The 22,228-nt window shown below is 40.4% G+C and overlaps 1 protein-coding gene across 7 annotated transcripts in view; it reads left to right on the forward strand.

Annotated features, from left to right (window-relative positions):
- Window positions 1–22,228, forward strand: part of ttc39a (tetratricopeptide repeat domain 39A) — an 89,245-nt gene that overhangs the window by 30,186 nt on the left and 36,831 nt on the right. For 6 of the 7 annotated variants that reach the window (XR_009804406.1, XM_061888203.1, XM_061888200.1 and 3 more), the window contains 2 exons: window positions 5,094–5,198; window positions 20,448–20,579. Coding sequence is in view for 6 of the 7 variants with exons in the window: in XM_061888203.1 (XP_061744187.1) it covers window positions 5,094–5,198; window positions 20,448–20,579 (237 nt within the window). In the remaining variant the exon portion in view is untranslated. Of the gene's footprint in view, window positions 1–5,093; window positions 5,199–19,195; window positions 19,215–20,447; window positions 20,580–22,228 lie in introns of those variants that run through there. The other variant, XM_061888202.1, reaches the window with a different exon arrangement.

Consider the following 22,228-nt stretch of genomic DNA (forward strand, 5'->3'; position numbering starts at 1 on the left):
TGCTCCAAAACCTGTATGGACCTTTCAGCATTAATGATGCCTTCACAGATGTGTAAGCTACCCATGCCTTGGGCACTAATACACCCCCATACCATAACAGATGCTGGCTTTTGAACTTTGCGTCTATAACAATCCGAATGGTTATTTTCCTCTTAGTTCTGGAGGACACCACGTCCTTTGTTTCCAAATATAATTTGAAATGTGGATTCAAATATGTTGTCTTTGTAGCATATTCCACTGAATATGGGTTGAAAATTATTTGAAAATCATTGTATTCCGTTTATATTTACATCTAACACAATTTCCCAACTCATATGGAAACAGGGTTTGTATATATATATATATATATATATATATGTATATATATATATATATATATATATACATATATATATATGTATATATATTAATATATATATATATATATATATATATATATATATATATATGGGCTTCACGGTGGGAGAGGGGTTAGTGCGTCTGCCTCACAATACGAAGGTCCTGCAGTCCTGGGTTCAAATCCAGGCTCGGCATCTTTCTGTGTGGAGTTTGCATGTTCTCCCCGTGAATGCATGGGTTCCCTCCGGGTACTCCGGCTTCCTCCCACTTCCAAAGACATGCACCTGGGGATAGGTTGATTGGCAACACTAAATTGGCCCTAGTGTGTGAATGTGAGTGTGAATGTTGTCTGTCTATCTGTGTTGGCCCTGCGATGAGGTGACGACTTGTCCAGGATGTACCCCGCCTTCCGCCCGATTGTAGCTGAGATAGGCGCCAGCGCCCCCCGCGACCCCAAAAGGGAATAAGCGGTAGAAAATGGATGGATGGATGGATATATATATATATATATATATATGAATCATTTGGATGAAACACAACAAACAGTGAATGCTGTTTGTTTGATATGTTTAGAATAATTGCAATGTTGTCCAGGGTGTACCCCGCTTTCCGCCCGATTGTAGCCGAGATAGGCGCCAGCGCCCCACGTGACCCCAAAAGGGAATAAGCGGTAGAAAACGGATGGATGGATATATATATATATATATATATATATATATATGTATATATCTGTGGTGGACTCTCCTATTTCTGGGGCTGAGGTCGCTGAGGTAATTAAAAAGCTCCTTGGTGGCAAAGCCCCGGGGGTGGACGAGATCCGCCCGGAGTTCCTTAAGGCTCTGGATGCTGTGGGGCTGTCTTGGTTGACAAGATTCTGCAGCATCGCGTGGACATCGGGGGCGGTACCTCTGGATTGGCAAACCGGGGTGGTGGTTCCTCTCTTTAAGAAGGGGGACCGGAGGGTGTGTTCCAACTATCGTGGGATCACACTCCTCAGCCTTCCCGGTAAGGTTTATTCAGGGTTACTGGAGAGGAGGCTACGCCGGATAGTCGAACCTCGGATTCAGGAGGAATAGTGTGGTTTTCGTCCTGGTCGTGGAACTGTGGACCAGCTCTATACTCTCGGCAGGGTTCTTGAGGGTGCATGGGAGTTTGCCCAACGAGTCTACATGTGCTTTGTGGACTTGGAGAAGGCATTCGACCGTGTCCCTCGGGAAGTCCTGTGGGGGGTGCTCAGAGAGTATGGGGTATCGGACTGTCTTATTGTGGCGGTACGCTCCCTGTACGATCAGTGCCAGAGCTTGGTCCGCATTGCCGGCAGTAAGTCGAACACATTTCCAGTGAGAATTGGACTCCGCCAAGGCTGTCCTTTGTCACCGATTCTGTTCATAACTTTTATGGACAGAATTTCTAGGCGCAGTCAAGGCGTTGAGGGTTTCCGGTTTGGTGACCGCAGGATTAGGTCTCTGCTTTTTGCAGATGATGTGGTCCTGATGGCTTCATCTGACCGGGATCTTCAGCTCTTACTGGATCGGTTTGCAGCCGAGTGTGAAGCGACCGGAATGAGAATCGGCACCTCCAAGTCCGAGTCCATGGTTCTCGCCCGGAAAAGGGTGGAATGCCATCTCCGGGTTGGGGAGGAGACACTGCCCCAAGTGGAGGAGTTCAAGTACCAAGGAGTCTTGTTCACGAGTGAGGGAAGAGTGGATCGTGAGATCGACAGGCGGATCGGTGCGGCGTCTTCAGTAATGCGGACGTTGTACCAATCCGTTGTGGTGAAGAAGGAGCTGAGCCGGAAGGCAAAGCTCTCAATTTACCGGTCGATCTACGTTCCCATCCTCACCTATGGTCATGAGCTTTGGGTCATGACCGAAAGGATAAGATCACGGGTACAAGCGGCCGAAATGAGTTTCCTCCGCCGTGTGGCGGGGCTCTCCCTTAGAGATAGGGTGAGAAGCTCTGTCATCCGGGAGGAGCTCAAAGTAAAGCCGCTGCTCCTTCACATCGAGAGGAGCCAGATGAGGTGGTTTGGGCATCTGGTCAGGATGCCACCCGAACGCCTCCCTAGGGAGGTGTTTAGGGCATGTCCAACCGGTAGGAGGCCACGGGGAAGACCCAGGACACGTTGGGAACACTATGTCTCCCGGCTGGCCTGGGAACGCCTCGGGATCCCCCGGGAAGAGCTAGACGAAGTGGCTGGGGAAAGGGAAGTCTGGGTTTCCCTGCTTAGGTTGTTGCCCCCGCGACCCGACCTCGGATAAACGGAAGAAGAGGGATGGATGGATGGATGGATCATGTTCTGTTTGTGTTGTGTTGTTTGTTCGGTTCTTGTATTATCTTTTAACCTGCCCATTGTACAGCACTTTGGCTACCCCTGTGGTAAATTTTAAATGTGCTTTATAAATAAAGTTGATTTGATTTGATTTGATACAAGTACAACCCATTTATCATTTATTATATGTATATAATTATATGTATTTTGTCAATAGAACATTTTATATATATATATATATATATATATATATATATATATATATATATATATATATATATATATATATATATATATATATATATATGTGGATATATATATACATATGTGTATGTATGTACGTATATATAGATATATACATATATAAAAATATATGTATATATACATGTATGTATGTATGTATGTATATATATATATATATATATATATATATATATATATATATATATATATATATATATATATATATATATCCATCCATTTTCCATCCACCGCTTATTCCCTTTCGGGGTCGCGGGGGGCGCTGGCGCCTATCTCAGCTACAATCGGGCGGAAGGCGGGGTACACCCTGGACAAGTCGCCACCTCATCGCAGATATATATATATATATTAGGGGTGTAACGGTACACAAAAATTTCGGTTTGGTACGTACCTGGGTTTAGGGGTCACGGTTCGGTTCATTTTCGGTACAGTAAGAAAACAACAAAATATAAATTTTTGGGTTATTTACCAAGTTTGTAAACAATGGCATATCATACATATACACACAGGGTCCATTGCCAGGGTTAATGTGGTCAACATATATAAAATAAAAACTAAATAAGATAAGGCTCAGAATGGTTTCTTAACAAAACCTTTCTACATATAAAGTGCTTTTTTTAATTGATTGATTGATTGATTAAAACTTTTATTAGTAGATCGCACAGTACAGTACATATTCCGTACAATTGACCACTAAATGGTAACACCCCAATAAGTTTTGTTTAAACTTGTTTAAATTGGGGTCCAAGTTAATCAACATTAAACTGCCTCCAGTTGTTGCTCAGATGAAATAAAATGACAAAAGTTTTCTTCTATATTTAAAAAGACATTAAACAGTTTAATCTCAACTCAGCCTCGGATTAATTTTTCTCCCCCCATTACCCCCCCTCCCCAACATGTAAAAGCTCTGGCTTTTACATGTTGTCCTCGCCTGGTCGCTGCTGGCCTGCCGAGTGTTGTGCCTCGCTCTGCAATGTTTACACAACGTGCAGTGCGCTACCTAATATGTCCGTGTGGAAACTCGTTCGGTACACCTCCGAACCGAACCAAAACCCCCGTACCGAAACGGTTCAATACAAATACACGTACCGTTACACTCCTAAAATATATATATATATATGTATGTATATATATATATATACTGTATCTATATTTATATATATAGATATATATATATATCTATATATATATATCTATATTTATATATATATATATATATATATATATATATATATACATATACATATATATATATATATATATATATATATATATATATATATATATGTATGTATATGTATATGTACATATGTATATATATATATATATATATATATATATGTATATATATATGTATATGTATATATATATATAACATTGTTGACGCAGGGGTATATCTTGCTATGGTTTTTGGCTGAGATCAGGGGTCTTGTGCTCGAATAGGTTGGTTGGTAAATAATCCAGACGCTATACATTCAGAAAATGAAATTGCTGAATATATCCTAATATTTCTTCTTTCTGTCCGTGAAAAATTTTGACACACACATATAGGATGGAGGATTATCGTCTGTCCATCGTCTCTCTACCAATCCTGGTGTGTGGAACTGTCAGTTTGCAGGTCCTTCTGACGTGCTCAATAAAACACAAAATAGTGCTTGCAAAACGGTGATGAGTTTTGATAAATCACATTGCAAATGCTAAATAATTATATATTTGCAGTTTCTCTTCCCAGTATTGTGGCTGTTTGGATCATCAGCATATATTTTACATATTAATGAAGAAATGGACGCAAAATGGACTGCATGTCTACTTCTGCTCACTTCAGACACGCAATCGACATTGCACACGTTTAGTAGATCAGCTTTGCGTTTGGTATCAGTTTTGCATATGTTTTAGTGCATGCCAACCCTAAGTAAATCAAGCCGAAATGTGCGTGTTGGCGTTGGCAAGCATCTACTATTCTGAATGCGGAATGTCAGCTCGCTGTGTAAAAAGCACACACATTTTCTCTCTGTGCTGTTTTCTTTGTGAAAAGGCTTTAGTGTAGGATCTTCTGCTACTGCTCAGACTAATGATTGCCGGGTGAGTGAAGTGTGTTGTCGACGTTCCTTCAACCTTGCATAAGTGGTATGGAGAATGGATGGATGTGTGTTTAATTTGGTAACAAGATCTGGTTCGATTCTGAAACCACCACTCTGTGGGTTTGTTTTTACTTGTTAAGGTGCTCGAAGTCGGACCTGTCACTGGCTCTGGAAGACTGCATGGGTGCCCTGGATCTGTTCCTCCAAAATGACTTTGAAGATGCGCAGGCCCGCCTCAGGCCCCGGTAAGTGTGTATATTGTGGCCCAGGATTAAGAATAATGATGCACTGACATTTTGGCCATCAACAAATTTAGTTTGAAATTGGCCCAATATTGCCTTCTCGGCTTTCATCCAAAATACTTTTTATGTCTAAAATTTGTATTGAATTTTTCTTTCAAGGAAGAGTTATACAATAACATTTAAATGCACAAAGGTAAGTATAAAATCTTGTCAAAGTTAAACAGTGGAAAAAGGGTCATCTTTTAAACCAAGATGGACTAGAAGTCAAGTACCCTTCCCCGACCCAGACAATTTACTCAATCACACACATTTATACTACAGTGGAGAAATAATATAATAAAATGAATATAAGAACGCAAGAGAAGGGGATGGGGGTTAAAAAATAATAAAATTAAGTGTAAATGAATGAAACAATATCACATTATCCTCAGCTCAGTAGTTCATTGGTTTTCAGGTTCGATATATAAGGTGTCAACATGTAGTAGAAAAGGATGCCAGATCTTGTGATATGCCTGTTGAGAGAAACCAAGTTTTTTCAAGCCTCATTCAAAATCTCTTGAATTCATCTGTTGTGTGTAGGTGGGGAAGAGTGTGTCCACTTAAGGAGAATGAGGTGGCCCTTGCGTAAAATTTGCACAGGAGGAGTTTATGTCTAGAGCATACAGAGGACATGTGAACAAGATTCACTATGCGAGCCCACTGAACGTCGGAGATTCATTCCGAGGTCCCGGTCCCAGACAGTGCTCAGGGAGCTCAGTGAAGTTGGGTTCATCATAAAAATTTAATCATGTAAGATTAAAGTTAGAGATTTTTGTGTTATGTTGAGCTGGGAGAGGGTTTTCATCAAGGTTTTTGGGGAGCAATTAGGAAAGTGAGGGAATTGATTTTGCACAAAATGCAGAATCTGGAAGAAACGGAATAAATGAGACTGAGGGAGATGGATTTTTTTTTTTAAGTCTGCAAATGAGGGGAAAACACCATAAATATATAGCTAATCAAGGATGAGCAGACCCTTTTTTGACCAGGATTTAAAGGCTAGAATACATTTTTGATAAACTGGGGCTAGTTTCGATGAGGAACGAAGGCCGAATTGTTTCTTAAAGTGACTCCAAATTTTCAAAGTCTCAGAGACAAGAGAGTTCTGTGCTACTTGCTTACCATGTAGCGGTAACTGTGAGCATAACACTGACCATAAGGCAACGTGAGAAGAGGCTAGTTCCATGCAAGCTCACAGAAGACAATTATTAGGCGCAGTCTTAACATTCCAAAAAATAATTTTGTTTATATTACTACCCCAATAGTATCAATGAAAGTCTGGTAAGGCCAAGCCTCCAAGAGAGTTGATCTTTTTATGCGACCTTGGTTATTGCACCATAATAAGGAGTTAATCAACTGGTCGAGTGGGGAAAACAAAGATTTGCGGACGACCACCACAACGTGTTCAAGACATAAAGAAAACGGGGAAATATTTTCATTTTGATTAGATTGATACACCCCAGTAGCGACTGAGGGACCATCCAGCTAAATCTGATTTACAGCCTTCAGGAGTGGTTGTAAGTTTTTTGCAAATAATTTAGAGAGCGATAATGCCGAGGTATTTCAATTCGTGGGTCACTTTCTTAAAGGAAAAGAGGGTAGGATGGAGGTCTCTGCTGTAGAGTTGATTAGGACATACTCACTTTAGTGCTGATTAATTGTTTAGCCAAATAAATTTGAGAACTGTTCTAAAATATCCACAATAGCAAGAAGGGTTGATGTAGGGCTGCGCGATATTGCCTTTTTTTAATATCGCAATATTTTTAGGCCATATCGCGATATACGCTATATATTACGATATTTTGCCTTGGCCTTGAATGAACACTTGATGCAGTATGATGATTCTATGTGTATACATTAACACATTCTTCTTCATACTGCATTAAGATATGCTACTTTTAAACTTTCATGCAGAGAATGAAATCACAACTAAGTCAATTGACCAAAAGTGTATTTATTAAAGTTATTAAGCTAAGGCACAAACATTCAAGTCATTTCCAAAACATAAATTGCAAGATTGTCAGAGACATTTTAAGTGTCAAATAAAAATGAGCTGCATAATAGGAAATCAAATAGCATTCGTCCTTCAATATGTGGTATGTTACTAAGGTTATGAAATTCTCTTCATTCTCTAGCGAGTGACTTTACAAATGATGCTACATATTAGCAATGATGCTACTTTTTATAACAACGCTTTTCCCCCCCACACTTGACAAATTACGGTTGTCTGTTCGACATATTCCCACTTGAAGCCGAACCACCGCCAGGCGATGGAAACCCTGCTGTATTTATTGGGAATTAATTCTTCCTTCATTTGTTACCAGATCCGCAGCTTCTTTCTCTCGTACGGCTACGTTAGCAGCTAACGTTAGCCACGCCGCTACGTCTTTTCTCTGTGAGGGCGCGTATGTGACGTATGACGTGACAGTTTGTGACATATGTAAAAATGTGAGCCTGCTTGTCTGTGAGGAGACACAGGAAAGAGCGAGGAGAGCCTGAAGTGTACGCCCGCAGCTAAAAGTCCTGCGTGAGAACGTATCCTCGAATATTACGATATAGTCATTTTCTATATCGCACAGAGACAAACCCGCGATATATCGTATATATCGATATATCGCCCAGCCCTAGGTTGAAGCTGTTTCAGTGATGTACAGTGAAAGGTCACCTTTTATACCTCAGGCGGTACTGCATCAAAAACCGACATCAGTGTGTAAAATGTATCACCACATGTGTCAGGCCTGTGACTTGGATTTATTTTGCTTCTTCTACGCAAAGGATGATTCGCACGGGCGAGACGTGAATGTAAGTATATATTTTATTTATACACCATAACACAAAAAAGGCAAAACAAAGGTCGCTCTCGGTGGCGGATAATAATCTGTACTAAAACGTTAAACAAAAACACCACAAAGGCAGGACTATCTAAAACAAACAGAAGATACTATTAAAGGCACAAGGCAAACCACAAACTAGCACTGAGGCATGAATACAAAGAAGTCTTACGTGGCGTGGTCAAACAACAAACAGCGTGGCAAAGCATGAGGGTCCGGCAAGGAAAGGTAGGTGCGTGGTCGTGAGGGTTCAACACAGTTCAGTAGGTAATAGTTAAAGTAGCCAGGCCGAGGAAAAGAAAACAAATGACTTAAATACTGCTGTGGTAATTAGAAACAGGTGTGAGAAGCTGAGGATCGGGGCGTGACTAGGGGGACCAGGTGGAAACTAATGGGTTGGCATGGAAACAAACAAAACCAGGAAATGCAAAACGTGAAGCAAGAGTCCAAAAACAAAACAAAAATAATCAAACATAAAACTTAATTCACAGGCATGACACCATGGGCTCGGGAACACTTCATAAAACCACTGTCAGTAACTACAGTTGGTTGCTACATCTGTAAGTGCAAGTTAAAGCTATGCTATGTAAAGCAAAACCCATTTATCAACAACACCAAGGAATGCCGCTGGCTTCCCTGGGCCCGAGATCATCTAAGATGGACTGATGCAAAGTGGAAAAGTGTTCTGTGGTCTGACGAGTCCACATTTCAAATTATATTTGGAAAATGTGAACATGGTGTCCTCCGGAACAAAGAGGAAAATAACCATCCGGATTGTTATAGGCTCAAATGGGGGTGTATTAGTGGCCAAGGCATGGGTAACTTACACATCTGTGAAGGCACCATTAATGCTGAATGGTTCATACAGGTTTTGGAGGAAGATATGTTGTCATCCAAGCAACGTTATCATGGACGCCCCTGCTTATTTCAGCAAGACAATGCCAAGCCACGTGTTACAACAGTGTGTTTTCATAGTATAAGAGTGCGGGTACTTTCCTGGCATGCTTGCAGTCCAGACCTGTCTCCCATCGAAAATGTGTGGCACATTATGAAGCGTAAAATACGACGGCAGAGACCCAGGACTGTTGAACGACTGAAGCTCTACATAAAACAAGAATGGGAAAGAATTCCACTTTCAAAGCTTCAACAATTAGCTTCCTCAGTTCCCAAACATTTATTGAGTGTTGTTAAAAGAAAAGGTGATGTAACACACTGGTGAACATGCCCTTTCCCAACTACTTTGGAACGTGTTGTAGCCATGAAATTTTAAGTTAATTATTACTTGCAAAAAAAAATATATAGTTTATGAGTTTAAACATCAAATATCTTGTCTTTGTAGTGCATTCAACTGAATATGGGTTGAAAAGGATTTGCAAATCATTGTATTCTGTTTATATTTACATCAAACACAATTTCCCAACTCATATGGAAACGGGTTTGTACATTTGGAATTGTATGATTGTTTTGTTCTTTGAAGGATACATATTAATTGCAATGGGCTAATTTTTGTGATATTAGCACACATCCATAGCCATAAATGCAGTGGTATTAATAATTGGCATAATAATTTATTTCAATGATTCATTTTTCTCCTCATTTTGGTTTTGCAGTTTCAGTCAAAATTTCATTTTGATGCATACCTAATTAAGAGTGATAGTTTTCAACCCACGCTGTATTCTGCGTGCAACACATTTCAGCATATATCATCACCTGTTTTCAGTTTACGGAGATAATACACAGACAATGTACAGATATACACATATTCATCCTCTTGGTAGAGATGTCAGAATATGATGCACTCTGCGGAGCTGTGGGTTGAAAGATTTGCTCACCAGTGCCCAATACTTAAAACAACGGTTACCAAATCTTAACTGCCTATTTGTGGATGAAGAGTCTTTGTTCTGGCTCTTTTGTCGTAATTATTACTTTGAATAAGTGAAGATATTAGAACTTCAAAGTCAATCCATGTCCACATACATTAGTTTAACTTATAACTGCGTTCACAAACACCTATCGCATTCTATCCAGTTCTTGTAATCAACACTGTGTTCTCAGGTTACTACATTGTCCATTGCTCTTTTACTCTTTTGTCAAAAAGTTTTCATCACACTCTTACCATTCATTATCCTCCCTCCTGAGCCACTCCCATCAGCCCACTAAATACTTTTAAGTGCTACTTTGAGTCAAGAACAGCTTTGTACGTTATGTGGTTTTGAATGCAATCGGTGCCCTACTACATTATACCAACTTAATGCTAGTCATGGGTGATATAAACAATGTGCAATACAAACAACAGAAATATGGCCTATGATAGACGTTTTAATTCTATCAAGCTATTTTAAAAGCAAACAGAAGGAGCTGGTAGAAAAATGTTGGTGCAACAGTCATAATTTGGACTTGGCTCTAATTTTAATTATCAGAAAACTACTCTGCAGTGTGTGGTTCAGCAACTCAGCAGTGAATCTTTTTTTGTTGTTTCTTATTATTTTATACACACTTTGAAAATAAGTCCCTGGACACAGAATATTGTATGCAATAGAAGGGAATAAAGGAATAATTGAAATATTCAATTGATTTTGTAACACTGCCATGCTGTTTTTTTTGTCTAGTTATTGGCAATTATGATCAACTGTTTAATCATTTATGATGTGGACATTTTAACTATTAGTATTGGTATGAGAAATACTGCCCCTGTAACTGTTTTGTAGTAAATCGATAACCATATTTGTAACAAATCTAATGTAAAGTATTCACAGACCAGAAGAATACATGCTTTGTACAGTTTACCAGCATTATAGATAGAACAATGTAACAACAGAAACTAACCAGCTATTAACAATACCATCCATCCATCTATTTTGTACCGCTTATTCCCTTTGGGGTCACGGGGGGGTTGCTGGTGCCTATCTCAGCTACAATTGGGCGGAAGGCGCTGTACACCCTGGACAACGATGAGGTGGCGACTTGTAAAAATTTATTAACAATACATTTTGTTTTATGTTAGAGAGGACATTACTAGCATCTTGAATGTAAGCTGGAGACATCTGCAAGTAGTTTAATAAAATAATCATTGCACTTGGAAATGGGTTCTGTAAGGCTTTTGTTGCTATTTGTAACCACTTTTGAAATGGTTCTATAGTATTATGATTTTTATGCATCATCATGTTTTGTGATATGATTGGTGATCTCTCCGCAACTGATTTTCATACAAACAAAACATACCTTGTTATCAACGCATTAAGCATTGCCAAGAAAACCTGTCATGAATTTAAAATCAAAAAATAATTTATGTATAAACCATTACAAAAACATTCTACTATATCATATAGTTTTAAGTTTGAGTTTGAGTTTATGTTTTTTTTTTAGAACATCCTTGCATACAACATGATCCATCTCAATTTCTATATTTCTCTATTTAACATGTTCGAAAAGGAGTAGGAAGAGGCAGAGTGTTATGATTAGCTTTCCGGATCATGTTCTGTTTGGTTTTTGGACTCCCTCAGTTCCTGTTCTGTGCATCCCTGGGTTTGTTTTCTGTTACCATGGGTGCTTATTGTCTTAAACTGTCTCTGGTTGGTGTTTGGGACACTCACCTATTTCCCGAGCACTAATTAGAGCACTATTTATTCCTGCCTTTGCCGGTCAGTCAGTCTAGCTTCCTAATCTGCTACAAGCAACAGTTAACGACGGTTTGATTCCTGTTTTTGTATATTAGCTTCCACACTAAGCTCCTTTTGTTGGCTAGCTCCCTCGCTAGCCTTCTTAGCTTTTGCCTTCGGTGCTATGAGCACGCTTTTGTTTGTACCCGCCTGATTTGTTGCTAAAATAAATTTTGCACGCTGGGGGGGGGGGAGCACGGGGGGGCTAGTGCTGGGAACTATGCTAGTGGGGTGGCACAGCTGCGCCCAGCCGGGCAGCAACCTCTGGCCCGGCCACCACCACCAGTCCTTCGGCATGCCAAGCCGCAACCCCCAGTCAGGCCAGCTCCGCCAAAGTCACAGCTCCACGGCTGGTTCCAGCACCAGTTCCTGCACCTCGGCTAACACCAGTTCATACATCTCGGCAAGCATCAGTTCCTGCACCTCGGTAAGCATCAGTTCCTGCACCTCGGCAAGCACCAGTTCCTGCACCTCGGCAAGCACCAGCTCCAGCTTCACGGCTGCTTTTGGTTCCTGCTCCACAGCGGCTCCTGAGGGGCCACCACCTTCCCCGTCTCCGGCGGGCCTTCACACAGCGCCGCCACCTTCCTCGTCTACGACGGGCCTTACCACAACGCCGCCACCTTCCTCCTCTCTGGTGGGCCTTCCCACGGCGCCACCACCTTGCTCGTCTCCGACGGCCCTTCCCACAATGCCGCCACCTTGCTCCTCTCCAGCATCGTCTCCGTGACCTCGAGCTGGCCGGCTGCGTAAGCGGCCATCAGGCGCCCGAATGTTCATCATGATTCTTCTTCTTTGTAGTTTGTAAACACTTCTTGTTTGAATAGTTTCTTGAAGTGGATTATATTAGTACATTGTTTGATTTATTTGGCTAACCTATTCCATAGATTAATTCCACTTACTGATATACTGAAAGTCATAAGTGTTGTACGTGCGCATGGGATTGCCTGGGCGGGGATTGGGGTGCGGGTGCGGGTGAGGCTGAGGGCGGTTGCCTTGGGTTGAGTGGTGGACTGTCCTTCTCATAGGTGGTTTGGCGGGGGGCTGCGCCCGGGGGTTTGGTTGTCTTGCCACTGTCAGACGAGGGCCGGCCTGTGCCCCTCTGGCTCTGGGTCTCCTTGGGCTTCCTCTTTTCCCTGTGATTGTCTTTTTCCTGTATTTATAAATGTTGTATTTAATACATGTATATATTTTTTGTATTATTATTTAATCGATTTATTTACAAACCTTGTTTCCATATGAGTTGGGAAATTGTGTTAGATGTGAATATAAACGGAATACAATGATTTGCAAATCATTTTCAACCCATATTCAGTTGAATATTCTACAAAGACAACATATTTGATGTTCAAACGGATTAACATTTTTTTTTGTGCAAATAATTATTAAATTTGAAAATTTGATGCCAGCAACACGTGACAAAGAAGTTGGGAAAGGTGGCAATGATTACTGATAAAAGTTGAGGAATGCTCATCAAACACTTAATTTGAACATTCCACGGGTGTGTAGGCTAATTGGGAACAGTTGGGTGCCATGATTGGGTGTAAAAACAGCTTCCCAAAAAATACTCAGTCTTTCACAAGAAAGGATGCGGCGAGGTACACTCCTTTGTCCACAAATAGTCAAACAGTTTAAGTTCAACGTTTCTCAAAGTGCAATTGCAAGAAATTTTGGGATTTCAACATCTACGGTCCATAATATCATCAAAAGGTTCAGGGAATCTGGAGAAATCACTCCAAGTAAGCGGTATGGTCGGAAACCAACATTGAATGATCGTGACCTTCGATCCCTCAGACGGCACTGTATCAAAAACCGACATCAATCTCTAAAGGATATCACCACATGGGCTCAGAAGCACTTCAGAAAACGACTATCACTAAATACAGTTTGTCGCTACATCTGTAAGTGCAAGTTAAAGCTCTACTATGCAAAGCGAAATCCATTTATCAACAACATCCAGAAACGCTGCCGGCTTCTCAGTCCATCTAAGATGGACTGATGCAAAGTGGAAAAGTGTTCTGGGGTCTGACGAGTCCACATTTCAAATTGTTTTTGGAAATATTCGACATTGTTTCATCCGGACTAAAGGGGAAGCGAAACATCCAGAATGTTACCGACGCAAAGTTCAAAAGCCAGCATCTGTGATGGTATGGGGGTGCATTAGTGCCCAAGGCATGGGTAACTTACACATCTGTGAAGGCACCATTAATGCTGAAAGGTACATACAGGTTTTGGAACAACATATGCTGCCATATAAGCGCCGTCTTTTTCATGGACGCCTCTGCTTATTTCAGCAAGACAATGCCAAGCCACATCCAGCACGTGTTACAACAGCGTGGCTTCGTATAAAAAAAGTTCAGACCTGTCTCCCATCAAAAATGTGTGGCGGATTATGAGGCGTAAAATACGACAGCGGAGATCCCGGACTGTTTAACGACTGAAGCTCTACATAAAACAAGAATGGGAAAGAATTCCACTTTCAAAGCTTGAAACATTTGTTTCCTCAGTTCCTAAACGTTTATTGAGTGTTGTTAAAAGAAAAGGTGATGTAACACAGTGGTGAACATGCCCTTTCCCAACTACTTTGGCACGTGTTACAGCCATGAAATTCTAAGTTAATTATTATTTGCAAAAAAAAGAAAAGTTTATGAGTTTCAACATCAAATATCTTGTCTTTGTAGTGTATTCAAGTGAATATGGGTTGAAAAGGATTTGCAAATCATTGAATTCTGTTTTTTATTTACAAACCCCGTTATCATATGAGTTGGGAAATTGTGTTTAATGTCGTATTTTACGCTTCATAATGCGCCACACATTTTCGAGTATAGACAGGTCTGGACTGCAGGCGGGCAAGGAAAGTACCCGCACTCTTTTTTTACGAAGCCACGCTGTTGTAACACGTGCTGAATTTGTCTTGGCTTTGTTTTGCTGAAATAAGCAGGGGCGTCCATGAAAAAGACGGCGCTTCGATGGCAGCATATGTTGTTCCAAAACCTGTATGTACCTTTCAGCATTAATAGTGCCTTCACAGATGTGTAAGTTACCCATGCCTTGGGTCACTAATGCACCCCCATACCATCACAGATGCTGGCTTTTGAACTTTGAGTCGATAACAGTCTGGATGGTTCGCTTCCCCTTTGGTCCAGATGACACAATGTCGAATATTTCCAAAAACAATTTGAAATGTGGACTCGTCAGACCACAGAACACTTTTCTACTTTGCATCAGTCTGTCCCAGATGATCTCGGGTCCAGAGAAGCCGGCGGCGTTTCTGGATGTTGTTGATAAATGTTTTAACTTGCACTTACAGATGTAGCGACGAACTGTATTTAGTGACAGTGGTTTTCTGAAGTGTTCCTGAGCCCATGTGGTGATATCCTTTAGAGACTGATGCCGGTTTTTGATACAGTGCCGTCTGAGGGGTCGAAGGTCACGATCATTCAATGTTGGTTTCCGGCCATGCCGCTTACGTGTAGTGATTTCTCCAGATTCTCTGAACCTCTTGATGATATTATGGACCGTAGATGTTGAAAACCCTAAATTTCTTGCAATTGCACTTTGAGAAACGTTGTTCTTAAACTGTTTGACTATTTGCTCACGCAGTTGTTGACAAAGGCGTGTACCTCGCTCCATCCATTCTTGTGAAAGACTGAGCATTTTTTGGAAAGCTGTTTTTATACCCAATCATGGCAATCACCTGTTCCCAATCAGCCTGCACACCAATGGGATGTTCCAAATAGGTGTTTGATGAGCATTTCTCAACTTTATCAGTATTTATTGCCACCTTCCCCAACGTCTTTGTCACGTGTTGCTGGCATCAAATTCTAAAGTTAATAATTATATGCAAAAATATAAATTTTTTTTATCAGTTTGAACATAAAATATGTCGTCTTTGTAGCATATTTAACTGAATATGGGTTGAAAATGATTTGCAATTTATTGTATTCTGCTTATATTTACATCTAACACAATTTCCATTCTGTCCACTAAAGACGCTGAGATCATTATCCATGCGTTTGTTACGTCTCGCCTCGATTACTGTAACGTATTATTTTCGGGTCTCCCCATGTCTAGCATTAAAAGATTACAGTTGGTACAAAATGCGGCTGCTAGACTTTTGACAAGAACAAGAAAGTTTGATCACATTACGCCTGTACTGGCTCACCTGCACTGGCTTCCTGTGCACTTGAGATGTGACTTTAAGGTTTTACTACTTACGTATAAAATACTACACGGTCTAGCTCCATCCTATCTTGCCGATTGTATTGTACCATATGTCCCGGCAAGAAATCTGCGTTCAAAGGACTCCGGCTTATTAGTGATCCCCAAAGCCCAAAAAAAGTCTGCGGGCTGTAGAGCTTTTTCATTTCGGGCTCCAGTACTCTGGAATGCCCTCCCGGTAACAGTTCGAGATGCTACCTCAGTAGAAGCATTTAAGTCTCACCTTAAAACTCATTTGTATACTCTAGCCTTTAAATAGACTCCCTTTTTAGACCAGTTGATCTGCCGTTTCTTTTCTTTTTCTTCTATGTCCCACTCTCCTTTGTGGAGGGAGTCCGGTCCGATCCGGTGGCCATGTACTGCTCGCCTGTGTATCGGCTGGGGACATCTTTGCGCTGCTGATCAGCCTCCGCTTGGGATGGTTTCCTGCTGGCTCCGCTGTGAACGGGACTCTCGCTGCTGTGTTGGATCCGCTTTGGACTGGACTCTCGCGACTGTGTTGGATCCATTATGGATTGATCTTTCACAGTAGCATGTTCTCATAGTCATCATTGTCACCGACGTCCCACTGGGTCATTATTGTCACCGATGTCCCACTGGGTGTGAGTTTTCCTTGCCCTTATGTGGGCCTACCGAGGATGTCGTAGTGGTTTGTGCAGCCCTTTGAGACACTAGTGATTTAGGGCTATATAAGTAAACATTGATTGATTGATTGAATTTCCCAACTCATTTGGAAATGGGGTTTGTATTTTAATATTTTTTTTTTATCTTTGTGTGTGTATGTATAGTTTTTTTTGTTGTTTTTTTTTTGTTTTTTTTGGTCCTGTCCAGCTACTCAGGCAAATCATATTGTTGATGTATCAGCCCATATCGGCTGTACAAATTTACTTTACAAAAGACAAGTGTGGGATATTTCTCTTGTTGCCTTATTTTTTATTTGACTTTATTAAATGGACTTATAGTATTATTTGGTGCAGAGCAGGAGGGGATAGAAAGAGACAAAAAGGAAGACAGAGGGGGAAACTGTGGAGACAGGGGGGTGCAAGACAGAGACAACAACAGCACAACAATAACAACAACAATAGAACAACATCAGCAAACAGGCTATGTACAAATATGATGGTAAAAGTGATAGCAAAGAAGCAGTTACTGAAATAAATAACACAGAAATGACAATCAACACTTTTACACTACAAATGGAGCAATACAAATACCAATAGAAATAGTGTGTATATAGAAGTGCGTATGTGTGTGTATGTATATATAATGTATGTATATATATACATATATATATAGTATGTATTATTGTATATATTATATATATACTGTGTATATATATATATATATATACATATATATATATATATATATATATATATATATATATATATACATATGTGAAATCTGTTTCTATGAATGTATGTATATATGTATGTTTGTGTCGGTGTGTATGTATGTGTGTGTGTCTACGTATGTGTGTAATTATATAAAAGTGTATGTGTGCATTTATATATACTCAGTGTATGTGTGTGTGTTTATTTGTACATTCATCTGTATATATGGGTATATTTGTGTTTGATGGATAAATGTATGTATGCCTATCTTTATGTATCGGTATATGTGTATGTATGTGTATATATTTGTACCTGTATGTATGTACTAGAGTTGTACGGAATATCGGTACTAATAAAGTATTGTGCTACTAATCGATTGAAATCGGTACAATACCTCCTTCGAAAAGTACCGGTTTCAATATGAGTGCCGCATTGTGGCAGTGACTACAGAGCCCAGGCGCATAATGTTGTGTGTCAAAACGCACACACAAAGTGCATACAAGTCTTGGAGAAAAGTAATGGCAAAAAAACTACAATTTTTAAGGTTTTTAAAGAGTGTGTGTGAAGCATACAAGTCTTGGAGAAAAGTAATGGCAAAAAAACTACAATTTTTAAGGTTTTTAAAGAGTGTGTGTGAAGCGCAATATGGAGGTATTTGGGCTTCAAAAGTAACAACAAGGGTGACGCTTTAAACGGCGAGGCACCGCGTTGCAAGTACTGTTTTACACCTTTCCTGCTTGTCGACTCCCAAACCGGGTTCGAGAAGAGCAGGGGAGACGTTCCCTCTACGACTGATGTACTTTCCGCTCTTTGGTTGAAATGACAGAACGTTGATTAGTTTCAACTTGGTCACTTTATTTATCATTTCCACAGGGCACACACGGACATCCACCATGCTATTGACACTCCTGCACATTCTAGCGCTACCTCTCCTAACTTGCCCACTCACTTACTTTTACGTCACTCACCCCACATACTCCCGTTCTTAAAGGAGCACACACACACAAACACTACTCTTACAACAGCTGCTTTAAAACACACTTTGCCAAATTTGGCGATTAGTATTACTACCTTTGTTTCAAACTTTGTAAACATTTAAATAATAAAGCATTCAGATCTGCACAAGGACTTATAAAGAGTGACAGATATTATGTAATTGTTACACCTGTCCTGCTGTACGGAAGACGTTCCCTTCAGGGTTGATGCCATTTCAATGCCCTTTAATTTATATTTTAACCTTGTCAATATGTTCTTTGACTGTGAGTGTTTAATGTAGTGTAAGAATTTCTGTTAAAATAAAGCCGATTTTGAAATTTTTCATAGTTCCCTTATTATAGAAAAGTATCGATATACATTTTGGTACCGGTGTTTAATTACTGGTATTAGGACAACCCTAGTGTGTACTTAATATACATAAATGTGTGCATGTGGATGTATTTGTATACATAGATGTATGTGTGTGTATGAATGTAAGTATGTGTATATGTGTGTTTGTATATGAAGACACTGTGTATACAGTATACGTGCATGTGCATATGTATGTTTTTTTCTATTTTTTCCTTTTTTAATGTATTTATTTATACTAGTTTATTTGTTCATTAATTTTTAAGTTGTTGAAGTTTATTTTTTCCTTTTTGTTTTTTATATTTACTTTTATTTTATTTATTTTTTCCTTTTATTCTTTAGTTAGTACCCCACCCGTAGGCGTAGGGAACCTACCCTTCGTCTACAGGGTTGAACTCTAACATACAGGCTCTGAGTCGCAGAGCAACAAGAAATGCCTCCCCCACCCTTCGCCTCTCACTGCTTGCAATGCCAGAGTAGAAGAGAGTCCAGCCCCTCTCGAGAGGACTGATTCCAGAGCCCTTGCTGTGCGTCAAAGTGAGTCGGACTAGATTCAGCCGGAACTTCTCCACTTCACGCACCAGCTCGTAAAAAGTATGGCTCATGGAGTTTTGATCACACTAATAACGCTAATGAATGTAATTGAAATACATGAAAAAGATAACACTTTAAATTTGAAAAGTTTTTATTAATCCAGACAGTGCTCGACACCGAAATTATTGTACATGTGTCGCCATGGTGATGTAATGTGTGTATGTACAGCTTCTTCTTCCTGGCTGAATGTGAATAGTAATTAGTGGATGAAAGTTGCTTTTCACCTGTTATTATAACCACCCTGATGCTTTTTTGTGATTAGAGATCTGTTTCCTACAAATGAAGCTGTGTTTGACATTACATTTTTAAAAATCACACATCCTTCATTTTATCACGGTACAGGTAAAATCGTTAAACCTTCTGTAGTACTCGGAGATTCAAGACAACAACGTGCATTTTGATCTTAGTGGGTATTATGGTCCTTTTATCCTCATCTCAATTAATGTTTTCAGGAAGCGATCAAAATAGATTTGTCAGTTTTCTGAATGCTCATTATAATTTTATTACTTGTGGTGTAGAGCTCCATCACATCAGATTGATCCCTTATGTAACCCCTTAGAAATAATGCTGGCTGTAAAAAACTTTAGAGTGCTGCTGTGTGAAATGGTTGGAATTCTCCATTTTTTTTTTTTTTTTTTTACCAGCGATACAACTCCCTTCACAGGTCTTTCCTAAATGGTTTCACAACGGCCACTAACTCAATTCCTCTCTGTCTTCTGTACAGTAGACTCGAGCTGTAAATGATCTCAAATGTATCTATACAGTATGCAAAAGATTTGTTAAATATAGAATTATAATGTTTATGAGAGGTCTGACAAAGTTGTTCTTAGTTGTTTTGGTAATGGTTTACAACCGGAAAAACATGTAATGCTACTATTACATAATACAGTCTTTAGCATATAAAGGCAACATTGTTAATATAGGGTGTGACGTAAAACACCAGCAGCCACAAATAGACATAGAAGGGCAGGTTTTTTTATGTGTGCTTTTTTAAGTGTGGTGTTAAGTTTTCTGTTAAACCAATTACACCCCTGTTCTGGCAGAAAGCACACGTCCAATTAAGGATTTTTGCATCAATACAGCACTTCCATATTTGTGTAATCCAACAGTCTTTTCTTCCACTATATCAATATATTTACTTCCCTATAGATAGATAGTACTTTATTGATTTCTGAAGGAACTCTCCTGAACTTTTACTGTGTTCATTTTTGTTATTATTTTTTGCATTCGCAGAATCAAAGACAGCATGTACCATGCGCTGACCTACGCCACCATCCTAGAAATGCAGGCCATGATGACCTTCGAACCCCAACACATCATGGAGGCAGGTAACACCATGAAGGAGGCCCAGGCTGTTTGTCAACGGTGAGACTTCTATTCTGATGATTACTTCATGCAGGTCAATTACGTACATGAAACTTTCATAAATATATTCACAGTTTTATCTTCAAACGTACACTTTTGAGGCATGTTTTTCTTAAAAATATCATTCTTAAAATTCCAAATATTTAACTTATAAAACATTTTAAAAATCGTTTGCAGTAACACTGTTTAATAAAGTCAGACAAACACATATTGAGGAAATTACTGTACTCAAAAAGAAGCTCTACAACAATTATAACACCTATTTTACACAAGTTTGATAGTGGTTAGTTTGCACTGAATAGAAAATACAGTACAACCTTATAGATCAAACATAATAATTCGCATGATTCAAGTTCCTAGAATCATTGGGACATGCAAACTCCTTCACCACGGTAAGGTAGCAGCTCAGGGAGGAGAGACCCTACCAGGGGCTATGGTCATGGGTGAGGGACGAGATAAAGAGCAACTCAAAGACTTCTATGAATACACAAAATTGAGGACCACGGTTTCCCTTGCCCGGACACAAGAGTGCTCCCTCTGATGATTCCCTTGTTCTACTGGGGGACTTCAACACTCACGTTTGCAGCGACAGTGAGACCTGGAGAACCAGAGTGATGTTTTGTTGTTGGACTTTTGTGCTTGTCACAGATTGTCCATAACAAACACCATCTTCAAATATAAGGTTATGCACTTGACACGAGGACACCCAAGGCCGCAGTTTGATGATCAACTTTATGGTTGTATTATCTGATTTGTGGTCTCATGTTTTGGACCCTTGGATAAAGAGAGGGGCGGAGCTTTCAACCAATTACCACCTGGTGGTGAGTAGGCTGCAACAGTGAGTGAGGATGCCGGACAGACCTGGCAGGCCCAAACGCATTGTGAAGGTCGGCTGGGAAGGTCCAGTAGAGTTTCAATTCCCATCTCCAGGAGAACTTTGAACATGTTGCGAGGGAGGCGCTGGATATTGAGTCCAACTAGACCATATTCTATGTCTCTATTGTCGAGGCAGCCGATCGGAGCCTGCCTTGGCGCTAATCCCAGAACCCGCTGGTGGACACCAACAGTGAGGGATGGCGTCAAGCTAAAGGAGTCCTAGTGGGTCCTTATGTCTCATGGAACTTCGCAGGCAGCGGACAGGTACCGACAGCCCAAGCGATGTGCGGCTTTGGCGGTTGCAGAGTAAAAAACTCAAACATGGGAACAGTTCTGAGAAACTATTGAGAATGACCTCCGGACGGCTTCGAAACGATTCTGGACCACTATTTACCGCCTCTAAAAGGGGAAGTGGTGCACTGTCAACACCGTGTATCGTGGAGACGTTGTGCTGCTGACATTGACTGGGGATTTTGTGGATCGCTGGAAGGAATACTTCAAAGACATCCATAATCCCACCTAGACGACTTCCAATGAGGAAATAGTGCCTGGGGACTCCAAACTGGCCTCTCCTATTTCTGGGGCTGAGGTTGCCGAGGTAAGGCCTTGGAAGTGGATGAGATATGCCCGGAGTTCTTTAAGGCTCTGAATCCTGTGGGGCTGTCATAGTTGACAAGACTCTACAGCATTGCGTGGACATCGGGGGCGGTGCCTCCGGATAGGCATAGGTGGTTGCTCTATTTAAAAAGGGGAACCAGAGGGTTTGTTCCAGC

Source organism: Nerophis ophidion, linkage group LG26 (genome assembly GCF_033978795.1).
Source record: "Nerophis ophidion isolate RoL-2023_Sa linkage group LG26, RoL_Noph_v1.0, whole genome shotgun sequence".
In the NCBI taxonomy this organism is placed as follows: domain Eukaryota; kingdom Metazoa; phylum Chordata; class Actinopteri; order Syngnathiformes; family Syngnathidae; genus Nerophis; species Nerophis ophidion.